Source organism: Narcine bancroftii, chromosome 6, assembly GCF_036971445.1.
Source record: "Narcine bancroftii isolate sNarBan1 chromosome 6, sNarBan1.hap1, whole genome shotgun sequence".
Lineage (NCBI taxonomy): Eukaryota > Metazoa > Chordata > Chondrichthyes > Torpediniformes > Narcinidae > Narcine > Narcine bancroftii.
Genome location: NC_091474.1, coordinates 52,939,123 through 52,959,965, shown reverse-complemented (window position 1 = coordinate 52,959,965; position 20,843 = coordinate 52,939,123). Strand labels below are relative to the sequence as shown.

The following is a 20,843-nucleotide window of genomic DNA, read 5'->3' as shown; positions in this document are numbered from 1 at the left end:
TCGGCACTGTCCTGGAGCAGCAAGTGAATGGACAGTGGAAGCCACTGGCATTCTTCACCCGGCTTCTCCGCCCACCAGAGCGCAAGTATAGCGCTTTTGACCGTGAGTTACTGGGCATGTACCTGGCGGTGCGGCATTTCCACCATTTCTTGGAGGGGAGGACTTTTACCATCTTTATCGACCACAAGCCCCTCACTCAGGTGCTCGCCATAGCAAAGGATCCCTGGTCAGCCTGCCAGCACCGTCACCTCTCCTTTGTGTCAGAGTTTACCACCGACATTCGGCACAAGGTGGGGAAGGACAACATGGTCACCGATGCACTCTCATGACCAGCCTTCTGCGCGCTGAATCCCGGCGTCGACTTCAACCAGCTCGTCCGGGACCAGAAGTCCGATGAGGAGACGAGGCCTTCAGGACTGCCATCACAGGCCTGCGGTTCCAGGACCTTCCGGCTGCTAGCGGTGAGGACACCATCCTCTGTGATGTTTCCATGGGCACCCCGCAACCAGTGGTTCCCCAGCAGTGGCCCATGACCTTTTGCACCCTTCCATCAGGTTCACGGTCCGGATGGTGGCACAGCGTTTCGTCTGGCACGGGCTGCGGAAGCAGATCACAGGCTGGGCCACAACCTGCACCCATTGCCAGGTTTCCAAGGTGCACAGGCACACCAGAGCACCCGTACAGGAGTTCGAGCACGTCCGGGAACAGTTCAGCCACATTCACTTGGACATCGTCAGGCCCTTACCCATTTCCTGGGGGAACTGTTACCTTTTCACGGTGGTGGACCGCACCACTCGTTGGCCCGATGCGATCCCGATGCCAGACGCCTCCACAGACTCCTGCTCCTGAGCGCTGTTGCATGGTTGGGTCGCCTGAATCACTTCACCAGCAATCGGGGCGCCCAGTTCACCTCTGCGCTCTGGGCACAGCTCGCCAACAGATTGGGGATCGAGCTACACCCCACCATGGCCTATCACCCACAGGCCAATGGGCTGGTCAAGCGACTACACCGCCACCTTAATTCGGCACTTGTGGCCCGCCTCACCGGTCCCAACTGGGTGGACGAACTGCCTTGGGTGCTGCTGGGCATCCGCTCCACGCCCAAAGAAGATCCACAGGCATCATCACCCGAGTTGGTCTACAGCACACCACTTGCGCTACCGGTGAGTTCGTCAATGCACCTCACAACACCCAGCGGTCACCGCATGAACTACTCCCCCACCTCCGGACCCAGTTAGGCTCCTTCGCAACCCCTCTGCCGCCCAGACATGACACACGGGCCTCTTACATCCCCAGCGAGCTGCACTCTATGGAGTAAGTTTTTGTTTGGCAAGGCCCGACCACGCCACCTCTGCAGAGGCCTTACAAAGGGCCGCACAAAGTCGTCCAGCATTCAGGGTCCACGTTCATGCTGGACCGGCGGTAGGAGGGAACTGTTTACATTGGCAGGCTGAAGCCAGCACACCTTGACCCCACCGAACCAGTAGTTGTGGCCCAGCCCAAGAAGCGATGCCGCCCGACTAAAAAGGACATCGGCGCCAGTTCTGAGGGGGGCTGTGTGGCAGCACGCCATTAGGCAGGCGAACTGGCCCCACTTATAACACATGCGGCGGGGCAGCCGGCCAAAATGGTGCCATCAGGGTTTCCCCTTCGACCTGGGCACCCTCCGGGTGGCCATCTGCGTGGTTCTCAACCAGGTCCAGGCTGGGAGTATAAGGCCAGCCAGGCAGCCTGCAATAAATCTGTTCTGTTCATTGAGCTCAACCCGTCTGGTTGTGTGTTCTTTCAGTTAGCAGTGTAGCTGCCGCTAGAGGTGATTCTTTTTTAAATTCTGTATAATCCGCATTACTCATTGGCATCACTTCACTTTTGTTTGCGTGTACCCCGATATTTCTCCATATTCCTTCAATTTCTTATGTAATTCTTTTATTGATATCTCTGGTTCTGTTCGGTATATGATGATGTCATCTAAAAATAAGCTGATTTTATACTCCTTCTCCTTTATTTTTATCTCTTTTATTTTTATTTTCTACTCTTATCAGTTTTGCCAAAGGTTCTATTGCTTAGGCGAACAATGAGAGGGATACCACATCCCTGTCTAGTTGACCTACTTAATTTAAATTGATTCGATACATATCCATTTACTGCTACCTTCGCCAACGGTCCATTATACAATGCTTTAATCCAATTTATATATTTTTCTGGTAGATTGAACCTCTGAAATACTTTAAATAAGTAGTTCACTCTACTCTGTCAAAGGCTTTTTCTGTGTCAAAAGCAACAGCCACTGTTGGTTTCTTATTTCCTTGAACTACATGAATTAGATTAATAAGTTTACAGACATTGTCCGCTGTTCGTCTTTTCTTAATAAATCCAGTTTGATCTTGTTTTACTATTTTTGGTACACAATCGGCCACTCTGTTTGCTAATAATTTTGCTATTATTTTATAATCTGAGTGAAGTGGAGATATTGGTCTATATGATGCTGGTGTTAATGAATCCTTCCCCATCTTTGGATTTACTGTAATTATTGCTGTCTTACATGAATCTGGCAGGTTTTGTGTTTCTTCTATCTGGTTCATTACTTCCAGGAGAGGAGGAATTAATAACTCTTTAAATGTTTTATAAAATTCTATTGGAAATCCATCCTCTCCTGGTGTTTTATTGTTCAGCAGCTTTTTTAATATATTCTGTACTTCTTCTATTTCAAATGGTTTTATTAGTTTGTTTTGTTCCTCTTCTTGCAATTTCAGCAGTTCAATTTTAGCTAAAAACTCCTCTATTTTATCATCTTTCCCCTTGTTCTCAGTTTGGTATAATTATTCATAAAATTCCTTAAAGTTTTCATTAATTTCTGCTGGGTTATATGTAATTTGTTTGTCCTTTTTCCTTGATACCAATACAGTTCTTTTAGCTTATTCTGTTTTAAGTTGCCAGCCTAAAATTGAAAGTGTTTTTTCTCCCAGTTCATAATACTTTTGCTTTGTTTTCATTATGTTCTTCTCCACCTTATACATTTGTAATGCTTCTTTTTTTTTGTCCGCCAATTCTCTCTTTTCGTTATATCATCCCTTTTTACTAGTTCCTTTTCTGTACTTACTATCTCCCTTTCCAACTGCTCTATTTCCTGATTGTAATCCTTTTTCATCTTAGTCACATAACTTATTATCTGCCCTCTAATGAAGGCTTTAATTGCATCCCATAATATAAATTTGTCTTTCACTGATCCTGTGTTTATTTTAAAATATGTTTTAATTTGGCATTCGAATTTCTAAATTCCTGCCTTTGAAGTAGCATGGAGTTTAACCTCCATCTATATGTTCTTGATGGCATGTCCTCCAGTTCTATTGGTAATAACAGGGGTGAATGATCTGATAGTCTAGCTTTGTACTCAGTTTTTCTAACTCTCCCTTGAATGTGGGCTGACAACAAAAACACATCAATCCTTGAGTATGTTTTATGCCTACTCAAATAATATGAAAATTTCTTCTCTCTTGGGTGTTGCCTCCTCCATATATCCATAAGTTTCATTTCCTGCAATGATTTAACCATAAATTTGGCTACTTTATTCTTCTTGCTAGTCTTTTGTCCAGTTTTATCCAACATTGGATCCAAATTAAGGTTAAAATCCCCTTCCATCAATATATTTCCTTGTGTGTCTGCAATCTTCAAAAAAATATCCTGCATAAACTTATGATTCTCCTCGTTAGGTACATATATATTGAGCAAATTCCAAAATTCTGGGTATATCTGACACTTTATAATTGCATACCTCCCTGCTGGATCTATTATTTCCTCCTCTATTTTGATTGGTACATTTTTGTTATCTAATATGGCTACACCTCTAGCTTTTGAATTATATGATGCTGCTGCTACGTGTTCTACCCAGTCTCTCTTTAATTTGTTATGTACCACTTCAGTTAGATGCATTTCCTGCACAAATGTTATATCAATTTTTTCTTTCCTCAGTAAATTTAGTAGCCTCTTCCTTTTCATTTGGTTATGTATTCCATTAATGTTTATAGTCTTATAGTTCAACGTAGCCATCTTATATCTTGCTTACACCTCTTTTCCGCTTCCTCCATCTCCCTTTTCCCCTCTTAGTTTTCCCTTTTTAAACTCAGTGTACGACAACACATTCAAAACAAAAAATACTCCAACAATTCCCACACCCAATAATACCTTAACCCCAAATATCCCTTGCCAGGCAAACACAACTCCCCTTTCCATTTGGATTGCGATCTTGCTCGCAAGCAGTGACGGTTATTCCCTCTCCCCCCACCAGCCCCCCGAAAATGCATATTTTTTTACACATATAACAAAGCTCTCTCTTTTTTTTCCCCCGTTACTTCCTTCCTTCCCTTCTCTTTTCCCTCTTTAGTTATTTACATATACATTGTTTTTACATCTTTATATATACTTTATCGCCGTTCTTCATTCTTGTTACATCTCTTCATCTCTCCTTCTGTCTTGCAAACGTTCTGCGAATTCTTGTGCTTCCTCCGGATCCGAGAACAGTCTGTTTGGCTCCCCGAGTATAAATATTTTAAGCACGGCTGGATGTCTTAACGTGAATTTATAACCTTTTTTCCATAAAATCGTTTTCGCTGTATTAAACTCCTTCTTCCTCTTTAAGAGTTCAAAACTTATGTCTGGGTAAAAAAATATTTTTTTACCCTTGTATTCCAATGGCTTATTATCTTCTCTAACTTTATTCCTTGCTCTCTCCAGTATATTTTCCATTGTCATATATCTCAAAAATTTACTAAGATGGATCTTGGTTTTTGATGTGCCTGTGGTTTCAGAGCTAGTGCTCTGTGTGCCCTTGCTATTTCCATTTCTTCTTGCATTTCTGTCGTTCCCAGGATCCATCCTTTTATAAATTCCTTCATGTCTGTGCCTTCTTAACCCTCCTTCAGGCCCATTATTTTTATGTTGTTTCGCCAACTATAATTTTCCAACATCTCAATTTTCTGAGATAACAACTCTTGTGACTCTTTAATTTTTTTGTCACTTTCTTCCAATTTTCTCCAGTCATTTACTTCCATTTCTACAGCTGTTTCCCGCTCTTCCACATTCTCTACTCTTTTCCCTATTTCTGTCATGACCAGTTCTAAACTTTGCATTTTTTATTCTGCTCTTTTCATTTTTCTTTTAATTACACTAAATTCTAAAGATAACCATTCTTTTAATTATCTCATTTGTTCTTCAAAAAAGGCTTTATCTATATTCTGTCCATCTGTTTTACCTACTATTTCTCTGTGAAGATCTTGGTCATCTTCCTCTTCTTCTGTGTCTGTACCTGTGTTTGTGTCTTCTTCTTCTCTTCTTTGTGTCTGTGTCCCTTCCGTTTTCCCTGATGAGTTGCTTATATCTCTTTGACAGGCCTCCTCTTGTTGGGCCTCTTGCTGTTGGTCCTCCCTTCCTGGGCTGCATGTCTCTCAGGCCTCCTGCCATTGATCCTCTTGTCAGTCACCCCATAGTCTTTCTCCTTCGTCTGTTTCCACGCTCCCTCCTCTGCCGCCATCCTCATCCTCCAGCTGAGTGCCCTGGTGTCGGGCGTCCCTCAGCTGGTCATGCTGTGGCTGCCCGCTCTTCTGCCGAGCCCCCTTCCCGCCAGTGTTTTCTTTCTCCTTTGATTGCGGACTTTTGTTTGGCTCCGAGAGGCATTTTTGAAGTCCACCGGTCGGGAGGTTGCAATTCTGCAGGGCAGACACCAACCTTGGGGATCAGGCATTCCTCACCACCACAGCTCCCTGTTCCTTGTGGAGGTAAGGCCTTCTTCTTTCTTCTCCAGTGACTTTTCTTTTTTTCCAGTTGTTTTTACTTTCTCCTTCTTGGGTGCCATCTTCTCTTCTCTGTAACTTTATCTTCTATTTCTTGTATTTTATATTTGTTGAGCTTTGTCTTTTCCAGACTTTTTTTTCTGGAGAGGGCTGGTTTTACCCAACCAGCCACTACTCCATCATGTGACTCCCACCATGGCCTCTCCTAAGTCCTTTCTTAAGTTCCTTCCTGGCTACCATACAGCTCCCATTAGCATGTCCTGTTTCCTGCTTCCTATATCTAATGTATGCTTCCTTCTTCCTCTTAACTAGCTTCTTCAAGTGTTTGGTCAACCATGGTTCCCTTTTTCTATCAACTTTTCCCTGCCTCAACTTGCTCAGAAATTCGCACAAGTGGTCCTTAATCTTCCTTCACATTACTTCTGTGCTTTCTCCAGAAAACATCTGTTCCCAATTTACTCTCACTAGTCTATTGCAATTGCCCCTTCCCCAATAAAACACTTTACCATTTTGTTTGTTTTTATCCTTTTCCATAGCTATACTAAAGCTCAAGGAGTCATGGTCATTACCACCGAAATGCTCACCTCTAGAGGTCTGTCATCATACAATGTTAAAGTCATAAACAGTAAATTTCAGCCTTAAACAACTGCTGAGAAGAGAAGGAATTGGTGAAGGTGTTGTTCTCTTCACAAGATTTCAGTGCTGGGAGTGACAGTTGCTTTTTTCATTTAAATTTAGACATACAGCACAATAACAGGCCACTTAGTCCCACAAGCCTGTGCCACCCAAACGATCTACAACCCACAGAACATTTCAAATGGTGGAAGGAATCCGCACCCCCTGAGGAAAACCCACACAGATCTGGGGAGAAGGTACAAACTCCTTTCAGACAGCATCGAATTCGAACCCCAGTCCCAATCACTAGTGCTATAACAGCATTGCACGAACTTCCATGCTAACTGTACTGCCCCTATGCTAACCGTAAAGATGCTAACTTTTATACTTCTGAATTTAAGAATGATTATGTTTCAATATTGGTTTTCTTGGATCGAATGAATTTGCCTATAGTTTCTCAAAAGAAACAGGCTAGTATGGAGAAACCTATTTCGCAGGAGGATATAGCTGTGGCTGTTTCCTCACTATAATCAGGTAAAGCTCCTGGACCAGATGGATTTCCTTCAGAATTTTATAAATCATTCTGTAACAACTAGCTGACTCATTTAAAGAAGAGAAACTACCTTTATTATATAGCAAGGCTTGTATTTCTCTTATTTTTAAAAAAAAAGGGAAAGTGCCAACAGAATGTACTCCTTATACACCAATATCATTACTTAATGTTGATATGAAGATTCTATCAAAGCTTTTAGCACAGAAAAAAACTTACCAACCATTATAGATTCAGATCAACTGGTTTTATTTAAAAAATCATTACTCTTATTATAATATACATTAACTTTCTTCTTCTTTTCTTTCTTTGGCTTGACTTGGCGGACGAAGATTTATGGAGGGGGTAAATGTCCACGTCAGCTGCAGGCTCGTTTGTGGCTGACAAGTCCGATGCGGGAATATACAAATTATGCCTTCTATTCCATCAATTTAACCATAACCATATAACCATATACAGCACAGAACAAGCCAGTTTGGCCCTACTAGTCCATGCCGGAACAAATCCCCACCCTCCTAGTCCCACTGAACAGCACCTGGTCCATACCCCTCTAATCTTCTCCCCTCCATGTAATTATCCAGTCTTTCCTTAAATGTAAATAACGTTCCTGCTTCAACCACCTTCGCCGGAAGCTTATTCCACATCCCAACCACCCTTTGCGTGAAGAAATTTCCCCTCATGTTCCCCGCATAATTTTCCCCCTTCAATCTCAAACCATGGCCTCTGGTTTGAATATCCCCCACTCTTAATTGAAAAAGCCTATCCACGTTGACTCTCTCTGTCCCTTTTAAAATCTTAAACACCTCCATCAAATCCCCCCTCAATCTTCTACGCTCCAGAGAAAAAAGCCCCAGGCTGCTCAACCTTTCTCAGTAACTCAAACCCTGACATCCTGTCAGCATTCTCATGAACCTTCTTTGCACTCTCTCTATTTTGTTTATATCCTTCCTATAATTTGGTGACCAAAACTGCACACAATATTCCAAATTTGGCCTCACCAATGCTTTGTACAATTTCATCATAACATCCCAACTCTTGAATTCAATACTCCGATTTATGAAGGCAAACATTCCAAATGCCTTCTTCACCACTCAATCTACCTGAGTATCAACTTTGAGGGTACTATTTACCATAACTCCTAAATCCCTTTGTTGCTCTGCACTCCTCAATTGTCTATCATTCAATGTATATGACCTATTTAGATTTGTCTTTCCAAAATGCAGCACTTCACACTTATCCGTGTTAAATTCCATCAGCCATTTCTCAGCCCAATCCTCTAGCTTTCCTATATCTCTTTTTAAGCTACGGTAATCTTCCTCACTGTCCACAATACCACCAATCTTTGTATCATATAACCATTTACAGAGCGGAAAAAGGCCATGTCGGCCTTTCGAGTCCACACCGGTTCACTTGAACAACTCCACTAGCTCAATCCTCTCGCTCTCCACTAATATCCCTCCAACTCCCTCACCTCCATGTACATATCCAACCTTTCCTTAAATGACAGAAGGGACCCTGCCGCAATTATCATCTGCAAACTTACTTATCCAAATCACCACCACTTCTTCCAGATCATTAATATATATAACAAACAATAGTGGACTCACGACCGATCCCTGAGGAACTCTACTAGTCACCGGCCTCCAATTTGACAAACAATTTTCTACCTGAATGTGTTTTATTATTAGGTGCTGAAAAAGCATTTGATCGAGTTGAATGGGAGTAGATATTTGCTTCATTGGGCAAATTAATTTTGGTCCAGATGTTATTATATGGATTAAATTATTATATTTAAGTCCTAAGGCATTGGTCCACTCTAATTTACAATGATCGGCCAAGTTTAATCTCAATAGGAGAACACGACAGGGTTGTCCTTTAAGTCCTTTGGTTTTTGATTGGAACCATTAGCTGATGCGTGTAGAGGATTTAATGGGATAATTAGAGGAGGAATTGAAGATCAAGTATCACTTTATGTTTCTTTATTTATTGCTCTTTATTTCAAATCCTGAAATTTCTATTCCAAGCACATCAACTATTTTTGATAAATTCAGTCAGTTTTCAGGTTATAAGTTAAATTTACACAAGAGTGAACTTTTGCCCTCGAAAGGTGCTTTTGAAGGATATTCAAATTTTCTGTTCAAAATAGTGAAAGAACATTTTCAATATTTAAGAAATACAATTAAGAAAAAATTTTAAAATTTACTGAAAGAGAATTTCTGGGTATTGTTTGATCAGTTTAAACAATCACTATCGGGTTAGTCTCTCTTATCTACTAAATTGATGGGACGTATTAATGCGATTAAAATGAATATTTTACCCAAATTCTTGCATCTTTTTCAAGCGTTACTAAATTTTATTCCCGCCCATTTTCAGCTTGCTGGATTGAGTTATTTCTGTGTATATTTAGCAAGGGATAAAAAGTGTGAATAAGTAAAGTCTATATTCAAAAATCTACATTAAATGGGGGTTATCACTTCCATATTTTAGATTGTACTATTGGGCAATCAGCATATTTAATTTACTTTTATTATTACATTTGGATAAATCAGTAAATTGCCCCTTCCTGGGTAGAAATGGAATTACAGTTTACTAAAAAAAACCTCCAAGTTGGCAATTTTAGGATTCTTCTTACCATTTTCCTTTTCCAAATTAACAAATAATCCATTTATGAAAAATAGGTTGAGAATTTGGGTTTTAAATTAATGGTTTTTCATTGGCTAGTCCAATTATAGATAATCATTTATTTCAACCATCTGTGTTAGATATAAGTTTCAGGGAATGGCATAGAAAAGGCATTCAAAGTTTCAAAGATCTTTTTATTCAAAATGATTTTGCTTCTTTCAAACAATTAACAGCCAAATTTAATCTTTCGAATAGGCATTTCTTTAGATATTTACAAATTAGACATTTTGTTCAGTCCAAGCATTTGGATTTTCTGAAAAATTCTAATACTAAGATTCTTGATCTACTTTTTAACATACAATTTTATTTTCATGTGGATTAATAGCATGTAGTTAATATAATTTACTGGACTTAAATTTAATCCCAATGGCTGGGATCAAAAGAGATTTGGAATGAGATTTGACACCCATAACATTTTCAGATGAAGATTAATATTCACCTCTCATCTTAATTAATGATTCCTTATTTGGTGCGAGACATTCCTTATTACATTTAAGGTGGTGCACAGAATTCATAGGTTCAAACTTAAATTATCCCGTTTCTGTGCAAATATTGATCCTTTTTGTGAGAAATGTAAAATTTTTGAAGCCTCTCTGATTCATTTGTTCTGGGAATGCCCAAATTTAGAGGATTTTGGAAAGAGATTTTTCAAACTCTATCAACAATTTTCAAGATTAATTCAGAACCCTGTCCGTTAATTGCTCTGTTTAGTTTTTCTCGCAACTCAAATGAACCTTTATCAGCATCTCAAGAAAAAGTCTTAACTTTTACTACATTGATAGCCAGATATTTTATTGAAATGGAAAGGAGATTCATCCCCTACTCATACACAGTGGTTACATGATGTAATGTTCTATTTAAGTTTAGAGAAAATCAGATACAATATTAAAGATAGAAAGTTCCAATTTATGAAATTTTGGGGCCCATTCTTAGACTTTTATTATAATTAGAAGAGTTAATAAGTATTATACATTCCGGGAATTCTTTGCCTATTCTCCGGGGGTCGCCAGTGATTCCACATCATTATTGCCTTCTTTTTCTTCTCAAAAAAGGTCACCTTGATCAGATGGAGGGGATTAGATTAGTTTAGTTTAATCCTTTAGGTTTTTTTCTTTATTATCATTATTATTTTAATATAACAGTGTAATGATGGGTCTGACATGGTTACATTCATTATGTTTATTACCAGATGTAGAGGTGCACATTTTATTACTTACAGATTTTCCCTCTCCCTTTGCTTGTATTTGCTTGTAGACTACTGATTTATTATGCAATTGTCATTTATTATGTATGCTTATATGTTAAACCTAATAAAAATATATTATAAAGAAAGAAAGATGCTAACCATGAAGAATTGTGAATAGAGTGTGGCGTTTTCACTCAGGCTGTGATTTGAGTAAGTTAATGCACCCTCTGCAACTACACCATGATCTTCAACATTCAACTTAGTCCCAGGCTCTATTCCCTGTACACTTATGACTCAAGAGCTAAGTTCAGCTCCAGCTCAATCCACAAATTTGCTGACAATTGTTAGCCGAATAACTGGAAATGATGAGTTGGAATACAGAATGGAAATGGAGAACCTGTTTGGGTGGTGCCAGAACAACGATTGTGTACTCAACGTTACCAAGACCAGGGAGCTTGTTGTTGATTTTAAAATGGAGAGGCTAAAGGACTATATACCTCTCTGTATTAACAGGACAGAGGTGGAGATAGTCAGACCCTTGAAGTTTCTGGGCCCGCATTCCAGAAGACCTCTCCTGGAGCCAACACATTGAGACACCATGAAGAAGTCACACCAACGCCTCTACTTTCCAAGAAATTTGAGATTGTCATCAAATGTTTTATCAAACTTTTAGAAGTGCACAGTGGAAATTATACTGACTGGTCACATCTCAGCCTGGTTTGGCAATTCAAATGCCCAAGAACAAAGAAGGTAGCAAACATACCCATGTCCATCACAGGCTCCGATCTCCCACCCATTGAACACTACGCAAGTGCCTCAAGAGGAAAGATGGGGGCGTGGCAAGATGGCGTAAGGATCAGACGTGCCTTCCAGTCCTCTCCTGACACTATCTTATTGTTTTGTCTAGAAATGCCCGTTAAAATTCTTTAAAAGTTTAGATAATTTCAATGCTGTTAATTTAACTTATGATGGTACAATTGGTGGAAAAGAGCAAAAAAAAACGACAACAGATCATCAAAAAACTACATTTTCCAAAAGTTCAAGTTTTGGAGCCTACCTACAGGAAAGACACCGGGACTCAGCGTGAAATGGATCCCAGGAGAGAGGTACAGTATTCGGATGCAGAGCTCTATGTTACATCGGTAGAGCCCCCTAAAGAGGGCGTCAAACAGCCTTTAGAACAAAGAGTTACTCAGGTTCGCACATGCGCAGTAGCATCTGACGGCAATGTTATGAATGAACCGCTTGTAGTATCATCAGCTGAAGTATTACCAGCTGAAACACCGGCTGGGGAAAGGCATTTGTCAACTGTAGTGGTGGTGCTGCAAACTGCACCTCTTGAGATACAAGAACCTATACAACTTGATGTACTGGGAGAACTTAATACATTATGGACTGGGGAAAACCCCGGCCAGCGTCCCCCAGTCACTGCTGGAGAGGCTGTGGCTGGGGTTTCCACACGCAGTCACACTACAAGGAAGTCAACAAGAATGAAGGAAGGAACAGAAGATCCTTTGGTTATGCAGAAGAAGCAGGAATCTGTTGAGCCAGAATCTCTTCCAATTGAAAAGATTCTTGTGAATCTTGAATCTAAATTATCTTATACAATGCAGGGATTATCCAAGATTATGACTGAACTTGGTACTAGGTTTAATACCCTGGTGAAAATACATTCTCAACAGATGGCTGAGTTTGGAGCTTTTAAGCTTGAAGTGAGAGATAAATTTAATTCGTGTGAAGAAGATATAGACGAAATACGGGATCAAGTTCTTGATGTGACCAAAATGGTTGAAGACTTACAAACTCAAAATAAAAATTTGGTGAAAAAGACTGATTATTTGGAAAACCAATCCAGACGGAACAATATAAAGATTATTGGTTTGCCGGAAGGTATGGAGGGACCAGACCCAAGAAAACTTTTTACTGAGTGGATTCCGCAGGTGCTGGGTCAAGAACATTTCCCGGAAGGTATAATACTGGAACGTGCTCACAGAGCCTTGCGTAGAAGACCTATTTCAGGTCAAAGTCCAAGACCTGTTTTGGTTCGTTGCTTGAATTATTACGACAGAGAAATAATTTTACGAATTATTAGAAATGCACAACAGAGAAAATCACCCTTGATGATTCAAAATAATCGAGTTTTCTTCTATGCGGATTTGAGTCAAGAAGTTATGTACCAACGACGGGAATTCAATCCTGCTAAAGAGTTGTTGTGGAAGAAAGGTTACAAGGCAACCTTTAGATATCCAGCTGTTTTGAAGGTTTTTCAAGATGGTTGCCAACCAAAGTTCTTTGATTCTCCAAAGGAAGCTATAGCATTTGCTCAAGAGCTGCCAATTACTCAGTTTCAACAGAGACATAGTCCGCCGCGATCTCTAAGGAGACAAGAGATGGAAGAAAAGAGCCATGCTCCAAGAAAGAATGGTTGTAATGGTGACTCGGCAGTTGGAGCTGATTAAAAGAAGAGTTGTCCTTTTTTTTTCTAATTTTTTTTTTAAAAAAGAGATATTAAATAATGATGATGTTAGTTTAAGATGAAGTGAGAGTTGGGGGAGAGAACTGGATAGGCACTATTTCCTGAAAGTCATCTGCTACGTGTGAGTTATCTCACACCCATTTTTTTTTTGGGAGTTACCACATTGCACGGTTTAGACGGGAGGGGGTATTTTTAACCTCCTACCCGTTTTTTTTCCTTTTTTTTGTATTATTAAATTAAAGAGTGAAGGGTTTTTTTTTTGTTTATTAAAAAAAAAGCATAAGAAAGTATTTGATTGTTTAAAAAACTAAAAATTGATGTGGTTTTTTTTGTAAAGTTTATTCAGTAGATAAGGAATATTTGAAATTTAAATGTGAATGGGATGGATAAGTTTTTTTTAATATTTTTTCTTTAATTTTAAGGTAAAGGAGTGGTAATTCTGGTGTATATTATTTTGCTATTTTAGATATAGAACGAAGGAAATAATGGTGAAAGTTATAAATTGAATTGTACAATTCTTAATGAGGCTTGAATTTTGTTTGTGGTTTATGCTCCATTTGTTGAAAATATAGATTTCGTTGTAGATGTGTTTTTATTATTTGGATATCTGAATTTTAACGTAATGATTGGGGATATTTAAATGTGGTATTGGAGCTTTTATTAAGAGTAAAAGGGAAAAATGGTGGAAGAGTACTAAAAGTGAATTGTACAATGCTTAATGAGGTTTGAATTTTGTTTTAAGATGGTGGTTTATGCTCCGAATCATGGGTCCTCTACCGGCATCACCTACGGCTCCTAGAACGCTTCCACCAGCGTTGTCTCCGCTCCATCCTCAACATTCATTGGAGCGCTTACATCCCTAACGTCGAAGTACTCGAGATGGCAGAGGTCGACAGCATCGAGTCCACACTGCTGAAGATCCAGCTGCGCTGGGTGGGTCACGTCTCCAGAATGGAGGACCATCGCCTTCCCAAGATCGTGTTATATGGCGAGCTCTCCACTGGCCACCGTGACAGAGGTGCACCAAAGAAAAGGTACAAGGACTGCCTAAAGAAATCTCTTGGTGCCTGCCACATTGACCACCGCCAGTGGGCTGATATCGCCTCAAACCGTGCATCTTGGCGCCTCACAGTTTGGCGGGCAGCAACCTCCTTTGAAGAAGACCGCAGAGCCCACCTCACTGACAAAAGGCAAAGGAGGAAAAACCCAACACCCAACCCCAACCAACCAATTTTCCCCTGCAACCGCTGCAACCGTGTCTGCCTGTCCCGCATCGGACTTGTCAGCCACAAACGAGCCTGCAGCTGACGTGGACATTTACCCCCTCCATAAATCTTCGTCCGCGAAGCCAAGCCAAAGAAGATGATAGATGTGAAGTTAGTTGATATTTGGTGAAGGTTTATCTCTATAGAGAAAGTTTTTTTTCATCTTTTTTTTCATGCTACAATTTTTTTTAAGAATTGATTATTGTTTAAGAATTTTTGATAGACAATGTTACTAACTTTACTAATTTTTTATATTAAGTTTGAGTTAAATATATGTTTCATCTTAACTCCGTTTGTTAAATATATGCATTTAAGTTTGATTTAAATATGTTTTTTAAGTCTGATATCTTAGTATTAATTACTTTTCTTTTTGTTAGTATTTTAATCGGTTATGTTTTTGTTTTTTTTTGTAAGTGGGTTTATTTTTCTCACATATATTATTAATTTTATTAATTCTTCACTCTTTATTTTGGGGGGAAAGGGGGGTTAGACTAATTTGAGTTGGGTTATTAATGTGTAATAATTATTGGGGAGGGTATAGTTTATTTAGATTACTGATACTGTATTGTAATTTTATTATTTTATTCTTAATTTTTTTTAAATGTAATCCTATATGTTATTCATGTTATAAAATCTTAAAGTTTAAAAAAAAGAAGGAAAGCCAATGCCAAAAAGGCCCCCATCACCATGATTACAACATCTTCTCACTGCTACCTTCAAATAGAAGATACTGAAAACTAAAGATCACCACCTCTTGGTTCAAGAACAGTTTGAAACATGAAAGTCTGCATACGCTGGGACTCCAGTAAAAACACACCGAAATGCTGGAGGTACTCAGCTGGTCTCCCAGTGCCAATAGGAGACAAAGATATATTTGCTGACGTTTCGGGCCTGAGCCCTTCGTCAAGGAATAAGCAGAATAGTTTCTTTCCAACAGCTAACAGACTTTCAACTCTCCACTGTTACACTGATCAGGGACTGATCTGACACCACAGTAGGACAGTTTGAACTATCACAAAGTCACATTTGTTTTGCACAAGGATAACTGTGAATATTTATTATTCATCTTTTGTATTTATCGTCGCTTTTTAATTCTATTACATAGACTATTGGAGTTTATTTTTATAAAATACCTGAGCAAATGTCTATGTACTGTGTCTATGACAAGAAACTCACTACCACCTATCTTCACCTCCATGTATTTAAGGTGGGAATCTTAGAACTACTTATATTCTTAGGTGTACAAGGAAACCATTGCCAAATTATGTGGAGTGAAGGTAGGATTCTGTTGGGCTATCTTAGCTTATAAATCAAAATTGTATTTGTTTACTGACCCTCTGCCACAAATATATTTGTTAGAGCCATAAAAAGAACATTATTGACAAAGGACAAATGGATTATGTTCAACTGAGGCTGGGCATTTATAAACAGCTTTAATATTAGGTTGCATTTTGCGTGACTTTTTTAAACTTTCATTGATGATTAGCACCTCATGGCATCAAGTTCAAACAAATGTTTTTTGAACTGATGGCTAATCTGCACAACCATCTTCCCCATAAAAGTGAGACATCTTCAGAAAGCTTTATATTTTGTAGTGATGATGTTCCAGAAATGGACACAGGCCCCAGATCCCATTTTTATATAGAGTATTGTACAGCAAAGCTGGTGCCCTGTCCTGCTTGTTTGGAGTCAAAGGTGGTGGTGCTGAAATCCATCAGCTGGATTGTTAAAATTTGGTTCTGGACAGAAAAGGGCAACTGATAATCTAATGCCAAGGCAGCCAACTCTGATCAGGTCTAGAATGAGATCATGGGATTTCAATACTGTGAGTGTTGCTTACAAAAACTAATCCACAGAAAATAACTGCATGAAAGTTATTCCCTTCACCCAGAGTCCGTGGGATTCCAACAATCTTACTAATCAGTTATACTCAGAAACGCCAGCACAAATTCTTCTATTGTGTTGTCATTATGCAGCCTCACGCTCTCCCCATGTCCGCAGGGGCTTCCTCTGAGTACTCTGGTTTCCACCCACTCTCCAAAATGTACAGGGTTGATAGGTTAATGGGGCGGCATGTTTCATGGGCCAGAATGGCCTTCTACTGTTCTGTATCTAAAAGACAGGTTTGGTAGCTCATGGGTTGACCAACACATTAAACCTCTGGCATCTCTGACAATGGAGTGCTTTCATAGTATTAAATACAAGTTTTGGCTGAGAATACGGGCCACAACTTGCTGGCCACACGACATTGCTCAATTATGCCTCAGATACAAGTACAAACTTGCAAGCATTGACATTGTATGAGGTTTCCCAATCTTAAATGGTGAGGCCCTGTGGAATATCAGGATCTTCTCTAAAATCCTATTTCCCACAAATGAGCTTCAAGCAAAATTCTGCTGAAGAAACTTTTGACAGCCACCAGCACTCAATCCTATCAAAGGCCTTGAATGCTTCCGATGGACTCTGATCTTCAAAAAATATTTGAAAACCATCCAGAAATTAAAATATGCAAAATGCTCTACATGTTCTTTATAATTTAACTCAACTCAATTAATTGAAAATTGTAAATTAACCATCTCCTCTGCAGTGAAGTAAACAACCTCACTGTTCCAATGGCAACTGCAACCTGTCGCGCATTGGGCAGACAGAACCCTTGTGCGGGCTCTGCCACTATATGCCATGAAGCTTGCAGTTAGGAGTTAAACAAGGAAATCTGCAGATGGTGGGGTCGAGTGGGGAACATCAGCAGGTCGTGCAGGAAGTAAAAGATAACCAACTTTTCAAGCCTGGGCCCTTGATCAATAATCAGGAAAAACAGGTAGGTGGGAATAAAAAGATGGGGGGTGGAGGAGATGAGGAGAGGGAAAGGTGGAGGAGTACAGGCTATCAGGTAAAAGGGAATAGGTGGATGCAGGTGGGAGGGTAGAAGAGAAAGCTGAGAATGGATAGAGGAAAGAGCAGAGGGCTAAGAAAGATAGGAAGGGAAGGGGTGGGGAGTTAGAGGAAAGGAGACAGGGATGAGGGAATGAGAGAAAAGAGGGAGGGGGACTAATAGTAATTGGAGAAGTCGACATTGATGCTGTCTGGTTGGAGATTTACCAAGATGGAAAACAAGGTATTGCTCCTATAATTTGCAGGTAGCCTCCATTTGGCCGTACCTGAAGCCATGGACAGACATGTAGGTGTAGAATTAAAATAGTTGGCCTCTGAGAGATCCTTGCAGACAGAGCGAAGGTGTACTGCAAAGTTAAGACATAGTTTTAAAACCTCAGATGAGAACAGAAAGAACTAAAAGGGGTAAATGCTCACAGAACTCTTCAGAACCCCCGCCATTTCCCAACTTTATACATTATATGGCTTTAAGCGCCGAGCATGTTGTGCGATGAAGCACAAAACTATGAGAACAGATTGAGGTATACAACAAAATATGAAGCTGTTTGGAATATCTTACCATCGGCCATTTCTCTGTCCCGATCTTCCCATCATAACGCACTTTCACTCCTCTGGAGTCCGTAAATTCCAAGTAATCATACCTTGAAAAGAAAATTACTGAGCTAGTTGGAGATGAATGGTCTTCAAGTCATCCAATATACAGTGTTCGATAGCATTCTATAATTATCAAGCAGTGATCTTATAATACTGCCCACATCAATAATCTCACACCCAGCATCACTCCTGGAACCACACATCAGTGAGCATTGAGCCAGGAGTGCAGTGTAGATGAACAAGTGGCAGGAAAAACAGTGGAGGAGGGAGGGCATTAGATTCATGGTGCAGGAGACCAGCTGCAGAGGATGGGTCCTGTCCATAATGAAGGACCATTAAACCATTGTGATGGTGAGGGATTCTGAGCACAAGTTCACAAGGAGAAAAGAAAAACTGGAAATAAAAGACAAGAAATTAGCCAGTTGGAAGCCAGAGCTAAGTAGCCTAGATATCTGCCTTTTGCCCACATCTTTGTTTAAACAGAGATTATTGGCGAAAATCTTCCAATCTGCCCAGTAAACCTTGGAAAACTATAACATTTATCCACTGTAATTTCTGCCATTTCTTTCAGTTAGGAGACATTACAAAGGCACTCATCTACCTTTAAGCCCACTAGTTTGCTTAGCACCTCCTCTTTAGTGATAGCAATTACATCGAGATACTCCCTCCTATTGTACCCTTAACATCACTCTTTGGCATGTCCCACTGAAGAACAGCAGAAAATAGTCATTTAAGTGATGCTGATGTTGTTATTAAGGTAGTTGAGTGTGAAACATAAATGGAATAAATTAAATAACACAGCAAGCATTAACGAATTTAGCAGCTTTGAAAGTGGATAAATCAAAGACCACATTAAATCGAGTGCTATCACTTCCAGATTTTAGATGGTACTATTGGGCCATAAACATACATGATTTACTTTTATTATTACATTTGGCAATTTTAGAATTTTTTTTAACCATTTTTATTTTTCAAATTAAAACATAATCTATTAATGACAAATAGGTTGAGAAATTGGGTTCAATTTAGGAAATTCTTCAGAATACTGTGTGCAGTTCTGGTCACCGAATTATAGGAAGAATATCAACAAGGTAGAGAGAGTGCAGAGACTTACAAAAATGTTACCTGGGTTTCAGAATCTAGATTACAAAGAAAGATTGAGAAGATTAGGTCTTTATTCCTTTGAGCATAGAAGGTTGGAGGGGGATTTGATAGAGGTATTTAAGATTATGAGAGGGATAGATAGAGTTGATGTGGCTAGGCTTTTTCCATTCAGAGGAGAGATTGAAACAAGAGGTCATGAGTTAAGAGTTAAGGGGCAAAAGTTTAGAAGTAACATGAGGGGGAACTTCTTCACTCAGAGAGTAGTGGCTATGTGGAATGAGCTTCCGGGAGTAGTGGTGGCAGGGCCAACTTTGTCATTTCAGGAAAAATTGGATTGGTATACAAATGGGAGTGGAATGGAGGGTTAAGGGCAGGTGCAGGTAGATGGGACTAGAGGAGAGTACTTGGTTCGATGCGGAATAGAAGGGCCAAGATGGCCTGCTCCCATGGTGTAATTGTTATATAGTTATGTGGTTAATGGTTTTTCCACTGGCTAGTCTTATTATATATAACCATCTATTTCAACTGTCTTTGTTAGACGCAGGTTTCAAGGAATGGCATAGAAAAGGTATTCAGAGTTTCAAGGATCTCCTTATTTTGGATAATTTTGCTTCTTTCGAACAATTATCAGCTAAATTTAATCTTTCCAATAAGATTTTTTTTATATATTTACAAATTAGACATTTTGTTCAGTCCAAGCTTTCCGATTCTATGAGAATTTCCAACACTAATAGTGCTGATCTGTTTTTTAATTTATAATTTTATTTTCATGGTGGATTAATATATATTTATAATAATTTATTGGATTTAAATTCAGTTCCCACGGCTGGGATCAAGAGCAATTGGGAACGAGATTTGAACATAACATTTTACTCTACTCTAAGCTTGGTTAATGATTCCTCATTTTGTGCAAGACATTCCTTATTACAATTTTAGGTGGTGCACAGAACGCCCATGTCCAAACGTAAATTATCCCGTTTTTATGCAGATATTGATCCACTATGTGGCTTCTCTGGTCCATATGTTTTGGGAGGCCCAAATTTAGAGAGATTCTGGAAAGACATTTTCCAAACTTTATCTAGGATTCTTACGACTAATTTGGAACCTTGCACATTAATTGCTTTGTTGGGTTTTTCTCATGGCACAAGTACACCAATGTTGGCATCTCAGGAGAAAGTTTTAGCTTTTATCACATTAATGCCCAGATGAGCAATCTTACTGAAATGGAAAGATGATTCATCCCCTACTCATACACAGTGTCCTGGTTAAGTTCAGAGAAAATTAGATATAATATTAACAGTAGAAAGTTTCAATTTATGAAATTGTGGACCCCATTCTTAGAATGTTATTATAATTGGTTCTTTGCCTGTTCTCCGGGGGTCGCCAGTGGTTCCACATTATTGTTTTTTAAAATTAATTTATAAGGTAACTTTGATTAAAGGGAGGGGATAGATTTATAGTTTTTTTCCCCCTTTATTTTATACAAGTTATTTCAACAAACAGGTTGCATAGATCATTTCAATTAAATGTTTTTGCAGTATTATAAGCAATTATTGATGTCATTTCACTTTTCTTTCATTGGTCTTTTTGTATGCTTACTTGTATACAAATTAATTATCAATTCTGTATTTATGCTTATGTTAAACACAATAAAAATATTTTTTTTAAAAAGTGGATAAATCACCTGGCTCAG

General features: G+C 39.3%; 1 protein-coding gene across 9 annotated transcripts in view; it reads right to left on the bottom strand.

Moving 5' to 3' along the window:
• zzef1 (zinc finger, ZZ-type with EF hand domain 1) overlaps positions 1–20,843 on the bottom strand; it is a 315,777-nt gene that overhangs the window by 175,213 nt on the left and 119,721 nt on the right. For all 9 annotated transcript variants that reach the window (XR_011340087.1, XM_069884994.1, XM_069884997.1 and 6 more), the window contains exon 23: positions 18,012–18,093. Coding sequence is in view for 8 of the 9 variants with exons in the window: in XM_069884994.1 (XP_069741095.1) it covers positions 18,012–18,093 (82 nt within the window). In the remaining variant the exon portion in view is untranslated. The remainder of the gene's footprint in view (positions 1–18,011; positions 18,094–20,843) is intronic.